This window comes from Ovis aries, chromosome 3, assembly GCF_016772045.2.
Source record: "Ovis aries strain OAR_USU_Benz2616 breed Rambouillet chromosome 3, ARS-UI_Ramb_v3.0, whole genome shotgun sequence".
NCBI classification, from domain to species: Eukaryota; Metazoa; Chordata; class Mammalia; order Artiodactyla; family Bovidae; genus Ovis; species Ovis aries.
Window position 1 is genome coordinate 138,895,090 of NC_056056.1, and position 24,464 is coordinate 138,919,553.

General features: G+C 35.4%; 1 protein-coding gene across 7 annotated transcripts in view; it reads left to right on the forward strand.

Moving 5' to 3' along the window:
• The window catches only part of RPAP3 (RNA polymerase II associated protein 3), a 33,974-nt gene extending 9,671 nt beyond the window's left edge, over positions 1 to 24,303 (forward strand). For 4 of the 7 annotated variants that reach the window (XM_042246809.2, XM_042246810.2, XM_012174395.5 and 1 more), the window contains 12 exons: positions 1,329 to 1,450; positions 2,605 to 2,675; positions 3,657 to 3,782; positions 5,307 to 5,434; positions 11,002 to 11,123; positions 12,466 to 12,536; positions 12,656 to 12,757; positions 17,748 to 17,986; positions 19,254 to 19,440; positions 20,521 to 20,618; positions 21,052 to 21,152; positions 23,669 to 24,303. In XM_042246809.2, the coding sequence (XP_042102743.1) occupies positions 1,329 to 1,450; positions 2,605 to 2,675; positions 3,657 to 3,782; positions 5,307 to 5,434; positions 11,002 to 11,123; positions 12,466 to 12,536; positions 12,656 to 12,757; positions 17,748 to 17,986; positions 19,254 to 19,440; positions 20,521 to 20,618; positions 21,052 to 21,152; positions 23,669 to 23,754 (1,453 nt within the window). In that variant the 3' untranslated portion in view covers positions 23,755 to 24,303. Of the gene's footprint in view, positions 1 to 1,328; positions 1,451 to 2,604; positions 2,676 to 3,656; positions 3,783 to 5,306; positions 5,435 to 11,001; positions 11,124 to 12,465; positions 12,537 to 12,655; positions 12,758 to 17,747; positions 17,987 to 19,253; positions 19,441 to 20,520; positions 20,619 to 21,051 lie in introns of all 7 variants that reach the window. The other 3 variants (XM_060412693.1, XM_060412692.1, XM_060412691.1) reach the window with 1 other exon arrangement.
• Positions 24,304 to 24,464: the final 161 nt, after the last annotated feature.

Consider the following 24,464-nt stretch of genomic DNA (forward strand, 5'->3'; position numbering starts at 1 on the left):
TATTTATCTTCTCTCAGTTTGTAACTGATCTTTTTTTAAATCGTGTCTTAGTGAACAGAAATTCTTATTTTAACGAGTTTCATTTATTAATTTTCATAAAATGTTGGCACTTTGAAAAGTGTGATTTGTGAAAATAGCCCCCTTCTTTGAGTTCGTAGCAATCTCCTCTATTTTCTCCTGAAAGTTATGTTTTGCTTTTCACGCTTGTCTCCTTGTGTGTGCTGAAGGCATAATTCCAGTTCCATATCCCAATTGTTTCAGCCTATTTATTGAATATCCTTGCTTTCCCCGTGGATCTGAAATTCTACCATTGTCATATGTCAAGTTTGCATGGATCTGTTTCTCATTTCTTTCTTCTCTTCATTGATCTGTTGCCCTTTACTATAGCCATTCCATACTATCTTTAATTTTTATAGCATTATAGTAAATCTTGGTATTTGGTATAGGGCCTTATTCTTTAGAAATGTTGGGTATTCTTGGATTTTTACCAATCGGTATAAATTTTAGAATCATCCTGTCCAATTCCTTGAAAAATTTTGATTACAATTGCATTGGACTTACAGATCAGTTTGGAGAGAATTATATTGCTCTATTTTTGTGTCTTATAGATGAATGTGAAATTGCTGTAGTTTTCTTTCATGTCTTTGAAGACAGCCTCGTAATTTTCTGCATCTGGATCTTGTACATCTTTTGTTAGATTTATTTTATTTTTGTTATTGTTGATATCTAGTAGAGTAGCCATTTTGCTTAACTTTCTTTATTTTTAACAGTCTGTCTAGATTGTTTTGAATTTTCTTGGTAGACCATTATATCATCTGAGAATGTCAGTTTTATTCCTTCCTTTCCAGTCTTTTTAGTTCTCTTTCTTTCTTATGGAACTTCCTTGGTTAGGACCTCTAGTAGAGTACTGAGAAAAAGCAGTGATAGTGGGCATTCTTTTCTTTGCTTTAAAGAAACTGCTTACATCAGAAATTACTGATTTTAATGGGCTTAACTAAAAGGAGATGGTAGCACAGGGAACTCTGCATAGTACTCTGTAATGGCCTCTGGGGAAAGAATCTAAAAAAGAGTGGAGATAAATGCGTGTACACACGCACACGCACACGTATACATATATGTATAGCTGATTCACTTTGTTGTATGCCTAAAACTAACACTATAAATCTACTACAATAAAAATTAAAAGGAAAATAGAAAAAAAAATAAGAGAAACATGCCTTCAAATGGGAAGTAAATCCCCTTTTCAGGGGTTTCAGAAACAAATTTTTTGAAGTTTTTAACAGATGATTTTTATTAATTTCACTGTGTTATTTTTTTTTAAATTGCAGATTTGCTGTTGCTGAGTCTGATTGTAATTTAGCAATTGCCTTGAATAGAAGTTATACAAAGGCTTATGCAAGACGAGGTGCTGCTCGATTTGCTTTGCAAAAATTAGAGGATGCCAAAAAAGGTATTAATGTTTTCCAGGTCATCATTATCTAAAAAGCTATTTAATAGTTTAACTGATTCTTTACAGAGAATACTAGATAATCACAGTTACTATCTTTAGAGATCTTTCTATATTGAATAAAACTGATTTTTGCAATTTAAAATGTATTTTGATATTTTGGGAAAAGACCTTGTTATTTGCCACTGATTAAACTTTGGTTCATATTCTCATTCAACCATGTGTTCACTCTGTTACCAGGGGAAAGTTATGTATCTTCTCTGATTTTCAGTTTCTTATATGTGAGACAGATTAAAACATCTTGTTGGCTTTTGTGAGGCTAGAGGTAATGCATGAACCTAACACATTTTTATTTATTTTTAAATTTTAATCCTTTTATTATTTCATAAAATAGGCTTGTGTAGTATAAATCAGAAAATCGGAATGAAGTTTATGTCTGAAAGATTGTGCTCCTTCTTGGTTTTATGAGATATAACTTATGATAGCAAGTGTTCTTCCTGAGGCTTGAAGAAGGAGGTGATCTGACACAAGGATTAAGGGTTTTATCTGTCCTGGGAGAATGGAGGAAATCCAGTGGAATAATGTCAGTATTTCTAGTTCCTCTTAATTTAAACTGTCCCCTGTAAGCAGATGACTGCTGTTTTATACAGGTTTTTGAATACCATATATCTTTTTTTGATTATTTATTTGTTGTTGGTTACCCTGAGTCTTTGTTGCTGTGTGCAGGCTTTCTGTAGTTGTGGCTAGCGGGGGCGACTCGTCACTGTGGCACATGCGCTTCTCACTGTGACTTTTCTTGTTGTGGAGCCCAGGCTCTAGGGTGTGTGGGTTTCAGTTGCTGTGGCTCACGGGCTCCGTCCTTGCAACTTGTGGGCTCTAGAGCTCAGATACAATAGTTGTGGTGCACAGGCTTAGTTGCTCTGAGACATGTGGAATCTTCCCGGACCAGGGATTGAACGCGTGTCCCCTGCATTGCAGGCAGATTCTTATCCACTGTACCACCAGGAAAGTCCCATATGTCTTTTGTTGTTAATTATATTTTTAATTGAAGGATAATTGCTTTACAGAATTCTGTTGTTTTCTGTCAAACCTCAACGTGAATCAGCTATAGGTACCATATATCTTTTAAATATTCTGTTATCTTCTGTTTTACTCAGATTATGAAAAAGTATTAGAACTGGAACCAAATAACTTTGAAGCTTCAAATGAACTCAGGAAAATTAATCAGGTAAACTGTAGTTATTTAAATTAAGCGTGTTACTACCTTTATTTGACAAAGTAAATGTTTCTGTATAGACTTGTACTATGTAATGTAGACATTTTTCTAATTTTAATTCTTTGTACTAGAGAGTTTTTTTTAATTAAACACATTGTAAGCTAGAGGTGGTATAATGGTATTTAAAGATTCTTAATTGTTACCTTAAAAAGTTGTCTAAGATATTTAGAACTATTGCTGCTTTATTTTATCCAGATGACAGAATTATTTTTCTTTATCCCACTAATTTTTCTAATTTGTCTTGTGCTTTGTTTTTGTACTATCACATATTTCTTTGATTTTTGTAGTTTTAAAGTTGCTCCATCTTTATGGTTTATACAGGGAAAATAATACTAAATTTTTAAAAGTAAGAAAATAGATATTAACTGTAAAATTTGCTGTCAGATTATACTTAATAGTATGTATTCCTTTTACTTTCCTTTTGCATCACTTATAATTATTTTGCCATCTGTTGAAAGTAGCAATGATTGAGGAAAGTCTGCCTTTAAATATCACCATTACATAATGCATATAAAATCTCTTGGTAAATACCATCAACTTGACTCTAATTGTGAACTGTGTTGTGTATTTTTGTGTTTTATCCTGGATGGTCAGATAATGACTATGAATAGTAAATTTGAGAGATTTGGTGATGTGGTCTCAATTACCTTCTTTATTTTTAAAAATTGTTCCTAGAACAGTGTAGAAATTCAAAAGAATCTTTGTTGAATAAATAAATGAATAGCTCTTTAGTGAATATTACTTTAATTGGAATAAGATATACATTAAATTTGCTTTTTAATTTTGTTAGTAGAAAGATTTTGAATTGGAGTAAATATTTTAATTATTTGAAATGTGGCAGGAATTCTAATATGAATAGTTTGTTATTTTAAAGTCAAACATGTATGCATCTTCTATTACTTGTTTTATTTAGCTGACTGCTCTGTCTTCTAGGCTTTAACTTCCAAAGAAGACTCATATCCAGAGGAGACTGATACAATGGTTAAGTCAGGTGAAGGAGAGAAAAAACAGATTGAAGAGCAACAGAATAAACAACAGGCTATTTCGGAGAAAGATCGGGTAATCCAGGATTCTAACATGTATATGTTTTGCTGAGTTTACTCTTAGTTTTTTGTGTATCAGTTAAGTTTTTGTCTTTCTTAATATTATATTAAAATTCTCCTTCAATAGAAACTGAAAATTGAATATACTAAAACTTCTGGAGCCTACCAATTAAAACTGAGTAATTGATGACTTAATACATAATTATAAAAAATATTATATATAAGTTTAGGAAACAAATTAATTTTGAGCATTTTGACATATGTTTACATATAGATGGTTATAAAATTAACATAGAAATAAATTACAGTACTTCCTTGATGGCTCAGTGGTAAAGAATCCACCTGCCAGTATAGAAGACACGCATTTGATCCCTAGTCTGGGAAGATCCCACATGCCATGGGGCAACCGAGCCCAGTACCACAGCGACTGAGCCTGTGCTCTAGAGCCCGGGAACCTCAACTACTGAAGTCTGTGTTCTAGAGCCCATGCTCCTCAAGAAGAGAAGCCCAACCATTGCAATGAAGAGTAGCCACCACTCACTGCAACTAGAGAAAGTCCACGAGCAGCAATGAAGACCCAGCACAGCCAGAAATAAATAAATGTATTAAAAAAAGAAATAAAACTGATTCTTATTTATTTTTCATTAAGTAACACTGAACTATTTTTTTTCCCCATTTTTGGCCTCACCACGGGGCACATGAAATTTTAATTCCCTGACCAGGGATTGAACCCACGCTCCCAACAATGAAAGTATGGCGTCTTAACCGCTGGACTGCCAGGGATGTCACACAATGAACTATTTCTGATCAAAATTTCTTTAGACTTAATTTAACATACTATAGGCTTTCATGGAGCTACAGAGGATTCCTAATAAAAATTTATGGAATGATTATTGATTGTGATATGTCTGACTCTGATTATAAATCAGTGTTAAAATGAAATCTAGTATACCTTCCAATACAATTTGATTTATTCTCTGTTTAAGCATATTAATGTTACTGAATAGTGAGCTGTACAGTCTGGTACTCTGTTCTTTCACACAAATTATTTGGATTATGAAATTTTTTTGTACAGATTCTATTTTTTTTTGATTGTGCCTCGCAACTTGGGGGATCTTAATTCCCCAACCAGGGATCAACCAGTGCCCTCAGCAGTGAGAGTGTGGAGTCCTAACAACTGGACCACAAGGAATTCCCTGCACAGATTCTGATATAATTAAAGAGTACAGTATTTGGGCCTGTATTTATTAAAATGTGTTTTTCATTTAAACTTCATCTAATCTTTAATTGGTAAAATAATGGTTAGTACTGCAAGATAATATAGTAGCACACTTTTTTTTGGTACCGAAAAGAGAAGAACACCATTATAAAAAACAACCCAAACTAACAGATTCTAAAACATCTCATGGATTTTTAGCAATTAAAAAATAGTCTAATTACTGATATAATAATGATTGGTATACTAGCAGTGTTGCTAAAAATTTGAACTCAACTAATTTTTTTTAAAAATTCTTCTCCATACTTCTTTCTGAAATGATAGGGAAATGCATTTTTCAAAGAGGGGAAATATGAAAGAGCAATCGAATGCTATACTCGAGGGATAGCAGCAGATGGCGCTAATGCCCTTCTTCCAGCTAACAGAGCAATGGCCTATCTGAAGATTCAGAAGTAAGTATTGGTTACCTTTAATTCTTTGCAGGATGAAAATGAAATTTACCGTAAAATGGTGTATTATCTAAATAATTAAATTTAACTCACTCTTAAGCATTAAATGAGAGAGGGTGTGTGTGTCATAGTGCATAGTCAGTAAATGTTTAGTTGCTTGGTTGTATCTGACTCTTTGCGACCCCGTGGACTGTAGCTCGTCAGGCTCCTCTGTCCACAGGATTTTCTAGGCAAGAATCCTAGAGTGAGTTGCCATTTCTTCTCCAGGGAACTTTCTGACCCAGGGATTGAACCTGCATTCTCTTGTATTTAGCAGATGGATTCTTTACCACTGTGTCACTAGCTCTAAAGTACTTACTCAGTTTTGGTCTGGCATTACACAATTTAACACTTCTTTAATTGCTTTAGGCTATTCTGAATTAGTGATTAAAAATTATTTTTAATCTCAGAACCCTTTGGGCAGAATCTTATCTGGAAGCGTATGCATATATGACAAAAGAGAAGTGCTGTCGTTGAAACTGCTGACTGATTACATACAGAACTAAAACTTGGTCCTGTGATACTAACCACATATTTCTGGATGCACTCAAGGGCTCCATGTTGGACAATCAGCAGAGTGATATATCTGATGATAGAAACTATGTCTTTGTTGTAATACTACACACTAGTTATAGAATTAAAGATTCCTATAAATATTATAAGTAGAGACTCTAAACTTTTTGGTGCCACAGACCGCTTTGGTTGCATGGTGCACCTTTCTCAAGATAATATTTAAGTGTGTAGTTATACATTTAGGATTACAAAGGAAACCAATTATATTGAAATAGAGTTTTAAAAATATTAAGATTTGTGACGTTAGTTCAGTTCAGTCACTCAGTCGTGTCCTACTCTTTGCCACCCCATGGACTGCAGCACGCCAGGCTTCCCTGATCATCAACTCCCAGAGCTTGCTCAAACTCATGTCAGTTGAGTTGGTGATGCCATTTAACCATCTTATCCTCTGTCGTCCCCTTTTCCTGCCTTCAGTCTTTCCCAGCAACAGGGTCTTTTCCAGTGAGTCAGTTTTTTGCTTCAGGTGGCCAGAGTATTAGAGCTTCAGCTTCAGCATCAGTCTTTCCAATGAATATTCAGGACTAATTTCCTTTAAGAGCTTCCCTCGTAGCTCAGTCAGTAAAGAAATCTACCTGCAATGCAGGAGAGCTGGGTTCGATTCCTGAGTCGAGAAGATTCCCTGGAAAAGGAAATGGCAACCCACTCCAGAATTCTTGCCTGGAGAATCCCATGGATAGAGGAGCCTGGCAGGCTACAGTCCATAGGGTCGCAAGAGTCGGACACAACTTAGCGACTAAACCACCACCAATTTCTTTTAAGATTGACTGGTTTGATCTCCTTGCAGTCCAAGGGACTCTCAAGAGTCTTCTCCAATACCACAGTTCAAAAACGTCAATTCTTCACGGTTCAGCCCTGTTTATGGTCCAACTCTCACATCCATACATGACTGTGGGAAAAAAGATAGCTTTGACTAGATGGACCTTTGTTAGCAAAGTAACGTCTCAGCTTTTTATTATGCTGTCTAGATTGGTCATAGCTATTCTTCCAAGGAGCAAGCGTCTTTTAATTTCATGGCTGCAGTCACCATCTGTAGTGATTTTGGAGCCCAAGAAAATAAGTCTGTCACTGTTTCCATTGTTTTCCCATCTGTTTGCCATGAAGTGATGGGACCAGATGCCATGATCTTTGTTTTTTGAATGTTGAGTTTTAAGCCAACTTTTCACTCTCCTATTTCACCTTCATCAAGAGGCTCTTTAGTTCCTCATCGCTTTCTGCCATAAGAGTAGTGTCATCTGCATATCTGAGGTTACTGATACTTCTCCCTGCAATCTTGATTCCAGCTTGTGCTTCATCAAAATTTGTGATATAATGGTTTTATTAACACGCTACAGAGGCTTCCCTGGTGGCTCAGTAGTAAAGAATCCTCCTGCCAGTGCAGGAGACACAGGTTCACTCCTTGATCCGAAAAGATGCCACATGCTGCAGAGCAGCTAAGCCTGTGTGCCATAGCTATTGAGCCTGTGCTCTCGAGCCTGGGAGCTACAACTACTGAAGCCCATTTGCTCTCTAGAACCTGTGCTCCACAACAAGAGGAGCCACCGCAATGAGAAGCCAGCTCACTGCAACTAAAGACACCACAACTAGAGAAAAGCCACACAGCAGTGGAGACTCAGCACAGATATAAATAAAAAAATAAAATTATTAAAAAGAAATTAAACACACTACAAAATGAGAAACTGCATTTAAAATATAGGCAAGTTATAGAGAGTATCATACTGAGTGAAGTAAGTCAGAGAAGGAAAAATATAATAATAACATCCCTTATATGTGGAATCTAAAAAGAAATGATACAAATGTACTTACTTACAAAACAGAAAGAGACTGACAGATTTAGAAAATGAATCTATTGTTGCCAGGGGGAGGAGATAGTTAAGGATTTTGGGAAGGTCATGTACACACTACCATATTTAAAATGGGTAACCAACGAAGACCTATTGTATAGCACATGGAACTCTCCTCAGTGGTATGTGCCAGCCTGGATGGGAGGGGTGTTTGGGGGAGAAGGGATACATGTGTATGTATGACTGAGTCCCTTTGCTATTCAACTGAAACTACTATAACATTGTTAATTGGCTATACCCCAGTACAAAATCGGAGAAGGCAATGGCACCCCACTCCAGCACTCTTGCCTGGAAAATCCCATGAACGGAGGAGCCTGGTGGGCCGCAGTCCATGGGGTCGCTAAGAGTCGGACACGACTGAGCGACTTCACTTTCACTTTTCACTTTCATGCATTGGATAAGGAAATGGCAACCCACTCCAGTGTTCTTGCCTGGAAAATCCCAGGGACGGGGGAGCCTGATGGGCTGCCGTCTATGGGGTCACACAGAGTCGGACACGACTGAAGCGACTTAGCAGCAGCAGTAGCAGCAGTACAAAATAAAAACTTAAAAAGAACAAAAATTTCCAAACCTAAAATAAACATAGGCAGGTTAAAGTTAAAAAAAATTTTTAAAGATGTATTATTATGAAAGTTTGAATAAAGCCACTAGAATTTGGGGATGTTCACCGACACGTCTTCTACATATTGATCAACCAGTAAGTGTGTCTAGGGAATGGCCAGAAAGCAGCACAGATGATTACATTACCAGTGTGATAACAGTGGCTTATGGTAAAGAATTTGCCAGTTTGAGGAGACGCAGAAGACATGGCTTTGATCCCTGGGTCAGCAAGATCCCCTGGAGGAAGAAATGGCAACACGCTCCATAACATATAGCTTCACTCTTTGGCGTCTGAGTGACTGCTAGGGACAGAGTTGCCTGCTGGTTGGCCAGCTGTGTCATAGGAGCATTTACAAACAGTTACTGTGATCACATGCAAACAAACATCAGGTTAAATTGCCTCGTTATTTCTGAAATAGTTGTGATACTTCAAAGATATCTGTGACAGATGTGGTGTGGTATGAAAATATCTGTGATTTTTATTGGTGACAAAATCATAGGTACTGCTTTTACTAATGTTGTTTATTATCTGCAGTTGTAATTGAAAGGAAAGCTACATGTCATTTAAAAGTTTATGGTAGTAAGGATGTAGTATTTTTCCCATCCAGATTTTTAGATCTCAAAGGATCACAGGCTATCATAGAAGAAAATTTTAATTTGTATTTAACTTCATTGAAACTAACAGACTCACTAGAGATGTATTGTTTTGATTAGACTGAGTAAAAGTCATTGCATTTCTTACTAACTTAGGAACTAATTTTGAATTTCGCTATTCAGGAATTGCACATGATTAAAAAATTATAAGGCCTACATTTTTAGGTTTGATTAATGCCAAGAATAATACCTTCTAATAGATGAGAGAGTATATCTACATTTATGAGGCCTCTAATTTATTGTGTTCTGTTGGTTTAGTTGATAACTGCATAAGTATATCATAGCAAGGTTCTTTTTTTTTAAATTTAAAAGACCTATGTGAGTCTTACTTGCATATCTTCCTAGTATGTCTTTATTTTTTTTGGCCGCATTGCCCAGCTTGCAGAGTCTTAGTTCCCTGACCAGGGTTCAAACCTGTACCCTCAGCAATGAAAATGCTGAGTCCTAGCCATTGGACCGCCAGGAAATTCCCTTTAATGTGTCTTCTGGATGTACAGTTGACATCTGAAGTTTTCTCTACTAAATAGTGAGTGCTGTCAGGCACTGTCTGTCATAGACTAGATGAGGAACAGGGAAAAGAGCAACTTTTCTAACAGGAGTTTGAATGGAACCAAGATGTCAAGGGATGATATGATTAGTGAGGTGAAGAGACAGCTCTAGTGTCCCAGTGCAGGTTCAAAGACACAAGAAGCAAAAATTCCATGGTGCCTTCTGGAAAGGGCAGGAGGTTCATATGATGACTGATACGCAGGGGCACTGGCAGAGATAAGGCTGGAGAGTCAAGCAAGCCCCCGACTTTGTGCTCTGCAGAGGAGCTCGACTTCATCCTAAGAAGTGTGGAGACCATGCAGTATCTTGAATGGGAAAATGATGTAATCAGTCATGTAGAGAATAAACTGGTTGGGGCATGGACATGAACACACACAAACATAATCTTTCTTTTGCTCAGAAGTGAATTAAAGAATTCAGAAAAAAAGAAAAGAATTCAGGGGTGTTTAATCTTGTTCATATTAGGTCTTATTTTGAAGGTGAGATGGCATTTATTTAGGTCTTGGGAAGAATGTGATCACAGAAGATTAAAAAAAAAAAATTTTATTGTGAAACTTTTCATAGTAAACTCTGTATACCAAATCATCTAGTTTTCACAAGCCATACCTTTTTTGTCGTATTTAGTTCCACTTTTTTCCCACCTGGAGTTATTATAAAACAAATCATCGACATGATATTTCATCCTTTAAGGATGCTTCACACATAATCACAATACCATTATTATGCCAAGTAAATCCATAACAATTCATTAAATGTCATTTTAATATATGAGGATATCAAGATTTTTATTTTATTTTTTTTTAACTTTTCTTTTTTCTTATGAAGCAGTACCCAGTCAAACTGAATCGATTGCTGATTGCATGACTGAGTAGAATTCATGAAAAGTATTAGATGATATTCTTTCACATACACAATGAATTCGAAGTATGAGTGTGTTGTTTTCCTTAGGTGATATGTAGTATGGGTAAGTCTTAATTAAGTTTGGAGAATTGATGCCAGTTACTGTTAATGTAGTAACTGTACATGTTGAGAGTTGGAGGGGAGGTATGCTGTATTTTGTCTACTTTATTCATATTTTACCATCATTAATTCCATCCTTTCACCAGACTAATTTCTGACTTCACTTAATCTGCTACGATCTCCCTCCTCAACCAGAGGATTCCAAAATTTGGTGAGAATAAAAAATTTAGAAGTTAGTCTTTTCCCTTAAAGAGAGATTTGGGAGATATATATATTTTATATTAGAAACTCAGTTGACATGAAGTTTTCTATAAGCTACATTTTCCTCCTTAGTATTTATATCATGTTTAATAGGTATGAAGAGGCTGAAAAAGACTGCACACAAGCTGTCTTGTTAGATGGCTCGTATTCTAAAGCTTTTGCCAGAAGAGGCACTGCAAGAACATTTTTGGGAAAGTTAAGTGAGGCCAAACAAGGTAAGACTATTTTTGTAACAACTGGTACTCACTCTCCCTGTTGACACTCCCAAGTTATAGTAGCAGACATTTTCGTAGCCTTTCCACGGTTTGAGGATACAAACTTAGAGAAGTACGTTTTCTTTCACAGTTTAGGTTTGCAAATTTGGAGAAATTCAGTTTCCATAGTGGGCCTGGTTATCTTCTAATAGCAGTACAGTCTGGCCAATTGTCATTCAAAATTAATGAAAAATTTGAATTATAGGTGAGAAGGAAAAAAGCAGGAAAAAGGCAAGAATGAAAAGAAAGGGAATCAACAGTCAGGAGATAGAGGATAATGTGAGATCTGTAATGATGTCTTCCTTTTTCCCTTGATTGCTGATTATTATTTTTTTTCACAATCTGTCTTTTTAGTATTTATTCTTAGTCATTTTGAAGAACCAGCTTATTTCTCTTGTGTATATTTTCTGTTTTGTTTGTTTCTGCTCTTTATTTCCTTCCTTCAGCTGTCTTTTGGCTTAATTTGGCGGTTTTCTAACTTCTTGATGCATCAGTAGTTAACTAGTTGATTTTTAGCCTTTGTTTTGTGACATGTTCATTTAAATCTGGCAGTTTAAAGTCTGGCTTCAGCTGTAGCCCATGCATTTTTTTTATTGTGGTAAAATATGCATAACGTAGAATTTACTGTTTAAGCCATTTTTAAGTGTACAATTCAGTGCACTGAGTACATTGACCTTTTGGGCAACCATCACCATCGTACATCTCCAGACCTTTTTCACCATTCCAGTTTGAATACTCTGTCGTTTGACAGTAATTCTCTATTGCCCCTTCCCTCCAGCTCCTGGTAACCAGCATTCTATTTTCTGTCTCTGAAATTGACTATTCTAGGTACCTCATATGAGTAAAGAATCATACAATAGTTATCCTTTTATTTTCTGGCTTACTTCACTTAGTGTGTCTCCAAGACTCATCCATATTGTAGCATATATCAGAATTGGATTCCTTTTTAAGGCTGAATAATATTCCATGATCTGGAATTCTCTTAGATTCTCTCTTACATTTGGTGAGTTACCCTGTCATTTGCTATCAGTGTGAGCTTTGATAAGTAGATGACCTCTAGCCCTCAGTCCTCAGTTGTGTCACTGTGAAGTTAAATTGTAGTGAAGGTTATCTGAGAATTGATATAAAGCAAAGAGAAAAGCACTGAATAAGCATTAGTTCTTATTATTGCTCACCAGTTTCCTAGCATCCCAAATAAAGCTTCTTGAGATATAGGTATGGGGTTATTAACTAAATATATGATTTCTTGAACTCCATAAGGTATTTGCATTAATTTATTATGTTTCTTAAAAACTCGTTTTAGATTTTGAAACTGTTTTACTTTTGGAGCCTGGAAATAAACAGGCAGTAACTGAACTTTCTAAAATTAAAAAGGTAAGCGTTCTTCTTTTCACCAAAATATGGTCCTATCTTCTGAAGCATAAATACCTTTATTTGCTGTGTGATTAACTTGAGAATATTTTGATAGTTATAATTACAAATTTATTTTTAAGGAATTAATTGAGAAAGGACACTGGGATGATGTCTTTCTTGATTCTACTCAAAGGCAAAATGTGATAAAACCCATTGATAATCCGCCTCATCTTGGATCAACTGTAAGTAAACCTGAAGTTTTCTCCTTGCTATTTAAATGTCACTGGTATGATAAATTGAGTTGAAACAAGCTGTTGAATTAGTAGGTCTCTTAAGAGATATGTTGAGATCTCTTCCTGGAACCAGTTTTAGAATCTTAAAAAAATACTCCTTAGGAATATTGGCATAAGAAAATTGGAGAAAATGGAACTGTTTTAAGTTCTGGCATAACTTTTTAAAGTGTCCTTAAATTTAACACTGAATATTTCTTCATATTTTCTGATTAAAAAGGAATTTGAAGCAGTTGTGCATTTTGTAATTAAACGTCTTTTATTTCTTTTACTGTTCTTATTTGAGATTGAGATTTTATTACAGTATAGTCTTGCAACTTCTGTGGGGTTAGATCTAAAATGAACACTTTGGCAAAAATCTAGTACAGGCATACCTCATTTTATTGCACTTTGCAGATACTGCATTTTTTACAGATTAAAGATTTGTGGCAACCCTCTGCTGTGCAAGTCTGTTGGCACAATTTTCCCAATAGTATTTTCTTTACTTTCTGTCTTTGTGTCACATTTTGGTAATTCTCTCAATATTTCAAACTTTTTTGTTAATATCATATTTGTTATGGTGCTCTGTGATCAGTGATCTTTGTTGCTATTATGAAAAGATTTATGAGGATGAAGGCTAAGATGATGGTTAGCATTTTTTTGCAATAAAAATTTTTAAGTTATATGCATTGTTTTTTTTTAAAGACATGCTGCTATTTCACACTTAAAAGAGTATGGTATAGTGTAAACATAACTTTAATTATGCATTGAGAAACCAAAAGCTTTAGGTGACTTGCTTTATTGCAATATTCACTTTATGTGATAGTTTGTAACTGAACCTGTAGTATCTCTAAGGTATACCTGCAGGCAAAATTATTCTTAAGAATATATGCTGCATATTGTTTTTAGTATACTATACTGTTTTTTATTAAGTCTAGTAAAGCCAGTTTTTCCTGCAGTATTGGAACGGAAAGAGTAGATGGTAAAATTCAGCGATTTGTCTTGTGTTGGACTTTCAAAATTGAATCATTTAAGGCATGTATTATTATATATGTATGTGTTAGTCTCTCAGTTGTGTCTAACTCTTTGTGACCCTATGGACTGTAGCCCACCAGGCTTCTCTGTCCATGGGATTTTCCAGGCAAGAATACTGGAGTGGGTTGCCATTTCCTTCTCCAGGGGATCTTCCCAACCCAGGGATCGAACATGCATCTCTTATGTCTCCTGCATTGGCAGGCGGGTTCTTTGCCACTAGCGCCACCTGGGAATTCATATATATGTGTATATGAATTTATATATATACGTATAAATTTGACTCTCTGATAATTTCTGATGTTTTCTTAGTATCATATGTGGAAATTATGAAAGATAAAATACATATAAAAAAGTACCCAGGACAAATTAAAATTTAAAGGATAAAGTGAACACCTATGAAACCACCAACTGTGTCAAAAAGTTGAAACGTATCAGCCTCCAGAAACCTCCCTGCTTGCTCTTCACTGATCATGATTCCCTCCGTGCCCCTTGGAAGTAACTGTTAGTGCATGGATGATGCTTTGAAAGAAATGCTGATTTTACAGTGAAGTCACAGCAGATATTTTCATCCTCCTTTTACTAAGGAAGAAGGCGAGGAGAAGAAAGTGTTTTGCCAAGTTCTTATTTCAAGTAATGAACAGAGGAATTCTTTAATACATTGCCTGGGTTCTTATTTTGACTTTATTCTTGCATTTTCTGAGATACTATTTCATATGCCAGGCATAAATCTAGTTGCTTTTATACATTATATTCATTGTCACACATCATATTTATTACCTATTCTATTTTTTACAGTAAAGGTGATTAAATGTTTAATTCAATGTGATTTATACTTTAACATCTCTGTAAAATTTTGTCACAAAAATTAATTCCAAAATTAAAAAAAAATAAGTCTTTGTCAGACTTTGCTTGTCCATAATTATAAAAACACTGCCTCATGGTAAGTCAAGTATCTGTATGGAAGAATATTCTGTGGCCAGTGTATCCTAAACAGCTTTTATAAATCTGTTGAGTTCTGTCCTCCCTCAGGTTATAAATCAATTATGTTAGTAATTGTGAAAATGCAACATGAATTTTAATCTTTTGTGGCTGGATCTCAAAACAGAACACCTCCATGAACTGAGAGATCTGGGGTAATCAATTTGTAACTGATCCAATACAAGCAAAATCATTATCTTAGTAGGAAGGGGAAGATTTGCTGTTTATTTTTGTAATAGGTCTCCGTTTTAAAATCTGGGCATTATTTGAAAAATAGTATGGCAGTTTGGAATGATGCTTTAGGTTTGATTTGAGTCCCACCTGATAAAGACTTCCCAGGTGGCACTAGTGGTAAAAAACACACACACACACACACACAAAAACCCTCTTGCCAGTTCAGGAGACACAGGTTTGATTCCTGGATCAGGAAGATCCCTTGGAGAAGGAAATGGCAACCCGCTCCAGTATTCTTGCCTGGAGAATCCCATGGACAGAGGAGCCTGGCAGGCTATAGTTCATAGGGTTGCAAAGAGTCGCATACGACTGAAGCAACTTAGCAGGTAGGCAGACCATTTCATAAGCTTTAAAATCATAGGCAAGTATGATCCCTATGTGACTTTTTCTGCTTAAGCTGAAAATTACTCATAGGTTAGTTGAGATCAAAGAAAATGATATCCAGGAATGCTAAGGCAGTTTCAGGTGAAACAGATGTTAATTTCCTTTTCGGTCCTTTGTATGGTCTTTGTGTGAGGCCACCTGAACACTGAGGAAGGTGGTCAGGAAAGGGGTTACTTTATTCAAGTGAGAGGCTCAACCATGGAGTTCAGTGCTTAAGGGCTGCAGGTCTGACTACTTTTGGCATGTCTTCTCTCGAGAGACTGTAGATGAGCAGTAATCTAGACCTGCTGGACCTGGAGTTCCTAGATAGGAAATGAGTTAGTTTCCACTAATTTATTTTCTGTTATTTTATTTTCATTTTCCTGTTTTTCCATATGAAAATTTCACCTTTCTACTTGGTCTCTTTCTGTTTATTTTCATTTCTGTTTTTTTCTTGAAATGGTCATAAAGCTAAAGAATGGTCATAAAGCTAAAGAAAATTTTATGTTTCTAGATCTTAATTTAAAAAGAGATGAATTCAGGAATTCCCTGGTGGTCCAGTGGTTAGGACTCTGTTTTCACTGTCAGCTGCCGGGGTTCAGTCCCTGGTTGGGGCACTGAGATCCCACAAGCTGTGAGGTGTGGCCAGAAAAAAAAATGAATTCATGTTCTTATGTTTTCTTATGTCTTTCGGCTATAGTGTCGTCTTTTTTGTTTTTCTCCTTTTACCAGTATACTGTCATCCCCTCATCCCTCCCAGCCATCATCAGTAACATTGAGCCGCAGTGGTCTACCCTTGAACAGATCATCTGCTAGGAAATTCATTAGCCTGGATCAGTTTACATGTTGTCATTGACGAGATTTAGGTTTTGTTTTCGTTTTTTGCCTCATGGTGTGCCATGCAGGATGCTCGTTCCCTGACCAGGGACTGAACCTGTGTCCCCTGCAGTGGAAGTGCACAGTCTTAACCATTGGACTGCCAGGGAAGGCCCCAGGATTTGGTTTTAAATGGGACTGCGTCAATATAATTTAGTAGTTGTAGTCTATTTTTTTTATAGTCTGTTCTTTAACACTGTTTTTTAACATTAACATGTCCATTCTTGGTCAATATTTTGATAGAAAGCTTACTGGTTTTGATAGTTCTCAGCAAAGCAGAGGCCTTAGATTAACATGACTGTCCTTTAGAACTGCTAGAACTGCTAACAGGATTCTGTTAACAAATTTATAATAGCTTCTTTATGTATGTGTGTTCATCCAGTAACACTCAGTTGTTACCATTAGGTCTTTTCTTAGTGATGCTAGTGTAATGTCTGGTTTTAACACTGAGTTTAGTATAAAAGGTTTTTATATTTCAACTTTTTAATTTAAAATTCATTCGTATAGTTGGAATGAAAACAATATACTGAAGAAAGTTTTTTTTTTAAATTAAAGTATTACATGTAAGCTGAGGAAGAAATTGAAAATGTTTAACATCTGTTATGATTAAAATAAATAGTGAATGCTATTTATTTTAATAAATTAAAAACCATTATTATAGTCAAGTACTTAGCAGCTTTGTGAATATTATTTGACAAATCTTTAATCCTGGGCTGGTTTTATCCAGCTGCTACATATGAAGAAGATGCTGCTAAGTTGCTTCAGTCGTGTCCGACTGTGCAACCCCATAGACAGCAGCCCACCAGGCTCCTCCGTCCATGGGATTTTCCAGGCAAGAGCACTGGAGTGGGGTGCCATTGCCTTCTCCGGAAGCAGATGCAGTTAGGTTTAAATATTAGTCTCTTTCATACAGAATGCTGTTTATTGCCTGACCTTGTTCTGCTTAGCTAGCCTACAGTACTGATGTCATTTGGCCATATTTTTTCTTGATTTTGTTGCCTCTGGGATAAACTCAAGACTCCTTGAGATGGTACACAAATCCCTTTGTAAGCTCTCTTTAAGCAGCCTTTCCGGCTTTGTCTCACCTCTCCTCCTCTTGCACCAGCCGTGGTGGATGTCTCACCTTCCCACTGGCCATGCTGTACCCTATCACACTGCCATTCCTGTGTGCTTCTTCTGTGAAGCTCCCTGATGTCAATTTTAATCTTCCTTCCTCTTTTCTTTGGGCACCCTGTACCTTCACCTTTTATAGTGCCTTCTAATTATTTCTACATGTGCCGTCTTTCCCCCATTTAGACATGCATATGGTAGGTGCCATGATTCTTTTTGTTCTTTGCATTCTCAGAAGGTATGACTTCAGATTGAATTTACTTACAGCTGGAATATTGGCTGAAAGAACATTGTAACCTTTTAATTTGTGACTTTAAAATAAGAGACTTTTGTATATTGATGTAAAGAATTGATTTTATTGTTTTAGAAGCCACTCAAGAAGGTTATTATTGAAGAAACTGGTAATTTGATACAGACTGTTGATGTGCTGGATAGCACTGCTACTGTGGCTACTCCAGAGTGTAATCCTGTTACCCTGGCAAGCGTAACAGCAACCACAGGCATGACAAATAAGAACTCGAGCCAAGATGACCTTTTGCCCGCAAGTGGTGTCCCAAAAGCCAAAGTATTGAAAATAGAAGAAATCAGTGATACTTCAGCTCTTCAGTAAGTAGAAATACTCTTATTTGATAATCATCTGAATGGTAATAATTCCATTGATAGTACTGATAAGACTGATAAGTACTGAAAATTGATAGTACTGATAAGACTTCTGGTTGTATTCTTCCCCATAACCTTTTGAACTATCCAACTTTAGATTCTGTTCTTTTTATTCTTTTTACTTAAATGTAAGAGAGGTTTTGCTGAACGAATTATCATTATTCCTTTACTATAGTGAGGAATTTAGGAATGAGAACAGTACCTTGAACAAATTGATTTCATCTATTTTCTTTTCTAGGACTTAAGTAAATATGTTTCACTTTGTAATTCAGCAAGAATTTTTAATTTTTTGAAGGGAAGCTTCATAAACAATGTAGAATTTAGGCATTGTCATTATTCTAGCCATTGATATTTATGATTATTTGTAGGCTCTTTAAATTTTGTTCAGAATTTTAAAAAAAGTCATGCATTTTCTTAATCATGAGAATATAAAAGACATAGACTAATAGTTTACTTTGGGGTATTGAAATTTTATTATATATTCTTGCATTGCTACTCAACAGTCCTATTAAAAACTTTTTTTTTTTAAACTTTGAATTCTAGTAGTTCTATTTAGATAGATAGTATAGATTGTGGGAAAACTTTTAAGTAGGCAGACTTTTTTTTAAAGGAGGAAGCATTTCTTTCTTTTTGAAATCTTTCTTGAAACTGTGATAATTCAGATAGCTCAGAGTGAAAGGTTGAGTTGTGAATATATGTGATATAATAATGCAGTATGGGTTTCCCTGGTGGCTCAGACGGAAAAGAATCTGCCTGCAATGTGGGAGACCCAGGTTCAATCCCTGGGTTGGGAAGATCCCCTGGAGAAGGGAATGGCAACCCACTCCAGTCTTCTTGTCTGGAGAATTCCGTGGACAGAGGAGCCTGGTGGGATACAGTCCGTGGGTTTGCAAAGAGTCAGACACGACCGAGCACTGACACTGTTACTACAAATGCAGTGTATGGAAATAGTTTGTCAAAAGGTGGCAAGGCTGTTAGCCCAGCTAATGAGAATAGGCCGTACATAGCACACGAAAATTTGTAGAAGTATAATGTCTTGCCAAAATTATACATTTATTATCAGCTGAAAGAATTTACTACTGGCAGACTATAAATAGATAACACACTATCAATAAAGTCAGAAACTTTAGAGTCTCTATTGATGTTTCTGTATATAAACTTTGACTATTTGTTGCTTCTTTTCTGATTATTTGATGCCTCTGAAATATTTCAGCTCTCATGTCAATTTGAAGAAGGATGTATGTCAGTCTTTCAGTGAGAAGATTCCTATAGAGGTAGACAAAACACCTGCTCAGTTTATCAGGACTGTTCTTCCTCCAGTTCCTGCAAACTCATTTCAGCTTGAATCTGATTTCAGACAACTGAAAAGTTCTCCGGATATGTTGTATCAGTACTTGAAGGTAAGAGGTAGGAAGCTAGTAGTTCTCTTGTAAGTTAGAAGTCAAAGGACTTCTTTTGTCATTATATAATAATAGGGTTGTATTTGCTTTGTGAACAGTATGATTCTGTGCTTCCCTGATAGCTCAGTTGGTAAGGAATCTGCCTGCAATGCAGGAAACCCCAGTTTGATTCCTGGGTCAGGAAGATCCATTGGAGAAGGGATAGGCTACCCACTCCAGTATTCTTGGGCTTCCCTGGTAGCAGCGCTGGTAAAGAATCTTCCTGCAATGCGGGAGACCTGGGTTCGATCCCTGGGTTGGGAAGATCCCCTGGAGAAGGGAGAGGCTACCCACTCCAGTATTCTGAGTGCTTTCACTTTCACGTTTCTTTCACAGTGTGAATGTAGAAAATGCTCTTATCCCTTGCCTAATACATATATCATCTTGATCAGGCCATTTTAAGTATTTGCAACCAGGGAACCTTTGGAAATAGGTTCTGTGTTAAATTCTGTTCTGTAACGGAAACAATCTAATTTCGTACATCATGACTTAAACTTAATTCTCCATTCTTTAAGATGAGGAAAGAAGCTAAAATCAGTGAGTGCCTTCTGTGTGCTAAACTATGCTTACAATATTTAGGTAATCATTCTCCTGAAAATTAACTTTTATTTGCTCAAGGAAAAGAGTCAAATCATATGAAATTCACCAAATAATGGATTTTTTTAAGCACTTTTTCAAGTGTAATTACTGTAATAATTTCTTATAATTGTGCAGTATATAACATTTCAAAATATATTATCTCATGTAGTTCTATTGTTTAAGCTTGCTTTTTATTGCTCTTTGAGCTCTGTTGTTTTCTATTTCTCTTGGGTGATATACGTCTCTCCATGAGATTTTTCTGTGAATTGAACAGAGTGATTATCTTACAGTCCCTCTAACTTTCTGTCATAGTTACATTTCAGTGTGATTCCCCATTATTATTCATTAAATATTTGTGCATAGTAGTTATTCTTTACTATGTTGATCTAAGCAATTATTATATAAATAATTTGTGATTGGGAATATTACCATAATTTTCTAACTCCTTATATTTTCCCCAAGCAAATTGAACCATCCTTGTATCCCAAGTTGTTTCAGAAAAATCTAGATCCAGATGTATTCAACCAAATCATTAAAATTCTGCATGACTTTTACATTGAGTAAGTAAATTTAGTTATATTTTCCTGCTTTTAGTTATTTGGAAAATTCATCCTTTTTGGTATCATGCTGCTACCTTTTATATTGCAGAATTAGCTGTATTGTAAATTTTACTGTTGCAGTAGTGCAAAGAAATATAAGTATAAACAATGAAAAGGGAAATGATTAGGAGAAAAAAGGACTTACAGATTTCTTTAGAGAAAGGTGGAGTATAGAAATAACAAGTATTATAACAGATTAATAATGTCTCATCTATGCCTCACATTTAAGAATATTAGTTTCTTCAGTTGACTTGATTTGGGCACTTAAAATATAGACAGTATGCAGGAACAAAAGATAAATGAAGACTTTATGCATAATTAGAAATATTATTTTAGTAAGCAGAACTAAATGAGCTGCTTTTAATTGATCATTTGCTTTTTATTTGGACTTCAGGAAAGAAAAGCCATCACTCATCTTTGAAATCTTACAAAGACTTTCTGAACTAAGAAGATTTGATATGGCAGTGATGTTTATGTCAGAATCTGAGAAGAAAGGTGAGTTCTATAAAAAAAGCTTTTCCTTTACTCTGTATTCTTATGTGTTCCTTTATTCAACAAATGATAGGAAATATTTATTGAATGTCAGTTATGTATAAGGTACATGCAATTTAATGGCAGTTTAATTAAATTGAGTTACAGTTGAATTAAGTAAAAATTTTCAGTCTGAAAACAACATTGTGAGGAGGTATAGGTATGATTATCATTTTGCTCTTACAAAAGGGGAAACTGAGGCATATATAGGTAAGGAACTTGCCTGAGGTTCCACAGCTAGGAAGCCAGACCCAGGATTTAAACCAAGGTGGTCTGAACTCTTCTACTTGAAAATATAGTATCAGTGTAATGGTTGAGCTCCTGGCATGGTGGAACATGTACAGGGTCCCTGCCACAGGAGCATGCAGCGGGGTGTGGGTGCATAGGTGGTCACATTCATTTTTTTCGGCTAATATCTTTGAGTTTGTTTGATTTAAGCTGAATTCTCAAAAAACTGCAGGAGTCAGATGAAGGGAGTGAGGATGTGTAGAGGTTTTGAGGCAGGAGAGGGCAAATTGAACTCAGAAAATTAAAAGGAGTGCAGTGTGGCTGAATTGTAGAGTTAGAGGGTAAAGAGAGGCAGGTGAGGAACTTGAAGAATTATATCCCTTATTTATTTCTACAATTCAGTCTTTGGCATAAAGTATCAGTTTTGGGGAACCCTAATTTAAGTAAAATCAAACGATGGAGGCACTTCAATTACACTTGTCCCTTGAACAGTGTGGGAGTTAGGGGAATGAGCCCTCTACACAGTTGAAAATCCACATACAATTTTACAGTCATTCCACAGCATCTGAGGTTCTTCATCCAGATTCAGTCAACTCTGGATCATGTAGTACTGTAGTATTTACTACTGAAAAATATCCGTCTGTTAGTGGATCTGTGCAGTTCAAACTCATGTTGTTCAAGAGTCAGTGGTACTCAAGAGTTTTAAGCTATAGTCTAGTTTTAGAAAGGAAAATCATTAGAATGCACCTCCTGGAAACACACTTTGAGCTCCTTTTCTGTCTCTTCTTTATGTTTGTAGCAGTGACGTTGAGTCTGAATCACTAAAGAAAATACTCTTTATGTTGTATTTAAGGAAGTGGACCTAGTTTAGAGAGATTCTTAATAAACTTAAACCAAAAGAATTCTCAGCTTAATCTTTAGTTAATCAGAAACAGTCCCTGAAATTCCCTGAAGGTATTAGTTTGTTGTTACTATTCTGACTTCTCTTCTATCACTGTTTAAAGTCATTCTGCCTACCTCACTGACTGTGTGTTTTAATGTACCAAATTGCCAGGCTTCTTGTAGCCTCAGGGTCTTTCTGTTTGACTGTTTCCCTCAGCCGAGACTGTCCTTCCCTGCCTCTTCTTCATTTCATTCAGTTTCCACCTAACAGTCACTACCTCAGAGTCACCTTTCCTCACAGGCCTACTCAGAATAACTGCCCGCCTCCCCTTCCTCATCACTGTCTGTCATCTTACCTGGCTTTATTTTCTTCATAAGACAGAACTGCAATAGTGGACAGTATTTTAAGTATGTATTTCTCTATCCCTAATAGAAGCTACATGATAGCAGGAACTTTATCTACCTTGTTCTCTAGGTCTCAGGGTATTAGAATAGTGCTTAGTACATGAAAGCCTTAGTATGAGTGCTTGACTGAATGGATTTCTTGTCACTATGATGTGGTTACTTGAAGTGTACTCAAAGAATGTGAGTTGGTTCTCCAAACTGGCCTACCAATACTACTATCTTGGTTGGATCACCACTCTCTGCTAGGTTAAACATGGACGCATTTAGAATAGTTCCTAGCATGTAACTAAATATTCAATAAATAGTAGCTATTGTCTTTTATTATCTTTGTTATTAGTAACAACTGTTAGCTAGTTTTAATGTTGAGGGATATAGTATGAACTAGCAGTGTTTTCCAAAATGTTAACTGTGGACAGTTCACTGGTATGAAAAATAAAGATTTTATATGACTCATAAGGAAATCTTATTTTTAACTTTTGTTATATATTTTATTATATATTTAAAAAATATATAGCTTGCCCATCAAACATGATTTTTGTGGATATTGCTGCTAATTTTCTATTTATAGTAGTGATAAAAAATTTTATTTTAAAATAAAATGATCTCAGGTTTGAAACACAGTTAATTGGAATATTAAGTAAATAAAAGTATACTTGTTACACAGGGCAAAAGTCTTTAAGGTACTACAGAATGAATTATGTTTAATCTGCAAAGTTCATGTCATTAAGGATATAGGGAAAATTGTTTATTGCTAAAGCAAAATATTCTGGCAAGAAGCATCATTGGGTTGCTGTATAATTTTCTGTTCTCGGGTTGGCTCTTTAAATATCTGAATTAGAATTTACAAATAACCCTAATGATTGCTTTAAAATGTAAAAAGTATTTAACAGACTTGATTATTCCTTTTAATTTTTGCTTTACCTTGGAGAAAATGGAGATTCAAATGAAATTTTTTTCTTTTTCAGTTACACGTGTATTATTCAATCACATAGACAAATCAGGATTGAATGATAACTCTGTTGAAGAACTCAAGAAAAGATATGGTGGTTGATTTCCATTTTTGCTGAAATTATTGCCTCTTTAAATTTCATATGTAAATTTTCTACTGAAATTAAGTGTTTTGCTTTTTAAGAAAATTAAATCATACAGAAAAAGGACTGTTTTTGGACATAAGCTAATTAACTGTAAAATGAATTGTGCTTAACTAGTGAGAAATATACTTAAGTGAACTATTTATAAGTTTTTTCTGAAAATAAAAATATAAATAATGAGGTATACTTGTAAAGATCAGTATTCTATTTTGTAAGTCACTTGAAATGTTTAGATGTATTCTTCAGTGCCTCATGTTACATTATTGTTATATTTTTATGAGTTTTTGTAATCACATGTTAAGGTTGCTTCATAAGCATATAATAAAATTATGTTTATATATAGAGAATTAGGTAGATAATCATGTTGTTTCACTATAAAATGGTTTCATATCATTGTGCCAGTTCACTAACATAAAATTGCTTAGTTGCAGGATGTGTATTTTTAGTGTTTATTTTGAAGGAAGACTTTATTATTTAGACTTTTTAATAAAAGATTACTTGGAAAGTCACAGCATCCTTAAATTTTAATGCTACAGTTTTATTTCCACATGATATCCATGTTATATGTCAAATATAAGACAGATAGTCTAAAGCAAGGTGGAAACGTTTGAACACTTGGAATTTTCAGGTAGTAGTTAGCGTATAGCTTGTGTGTAAATGGTTCATGCGA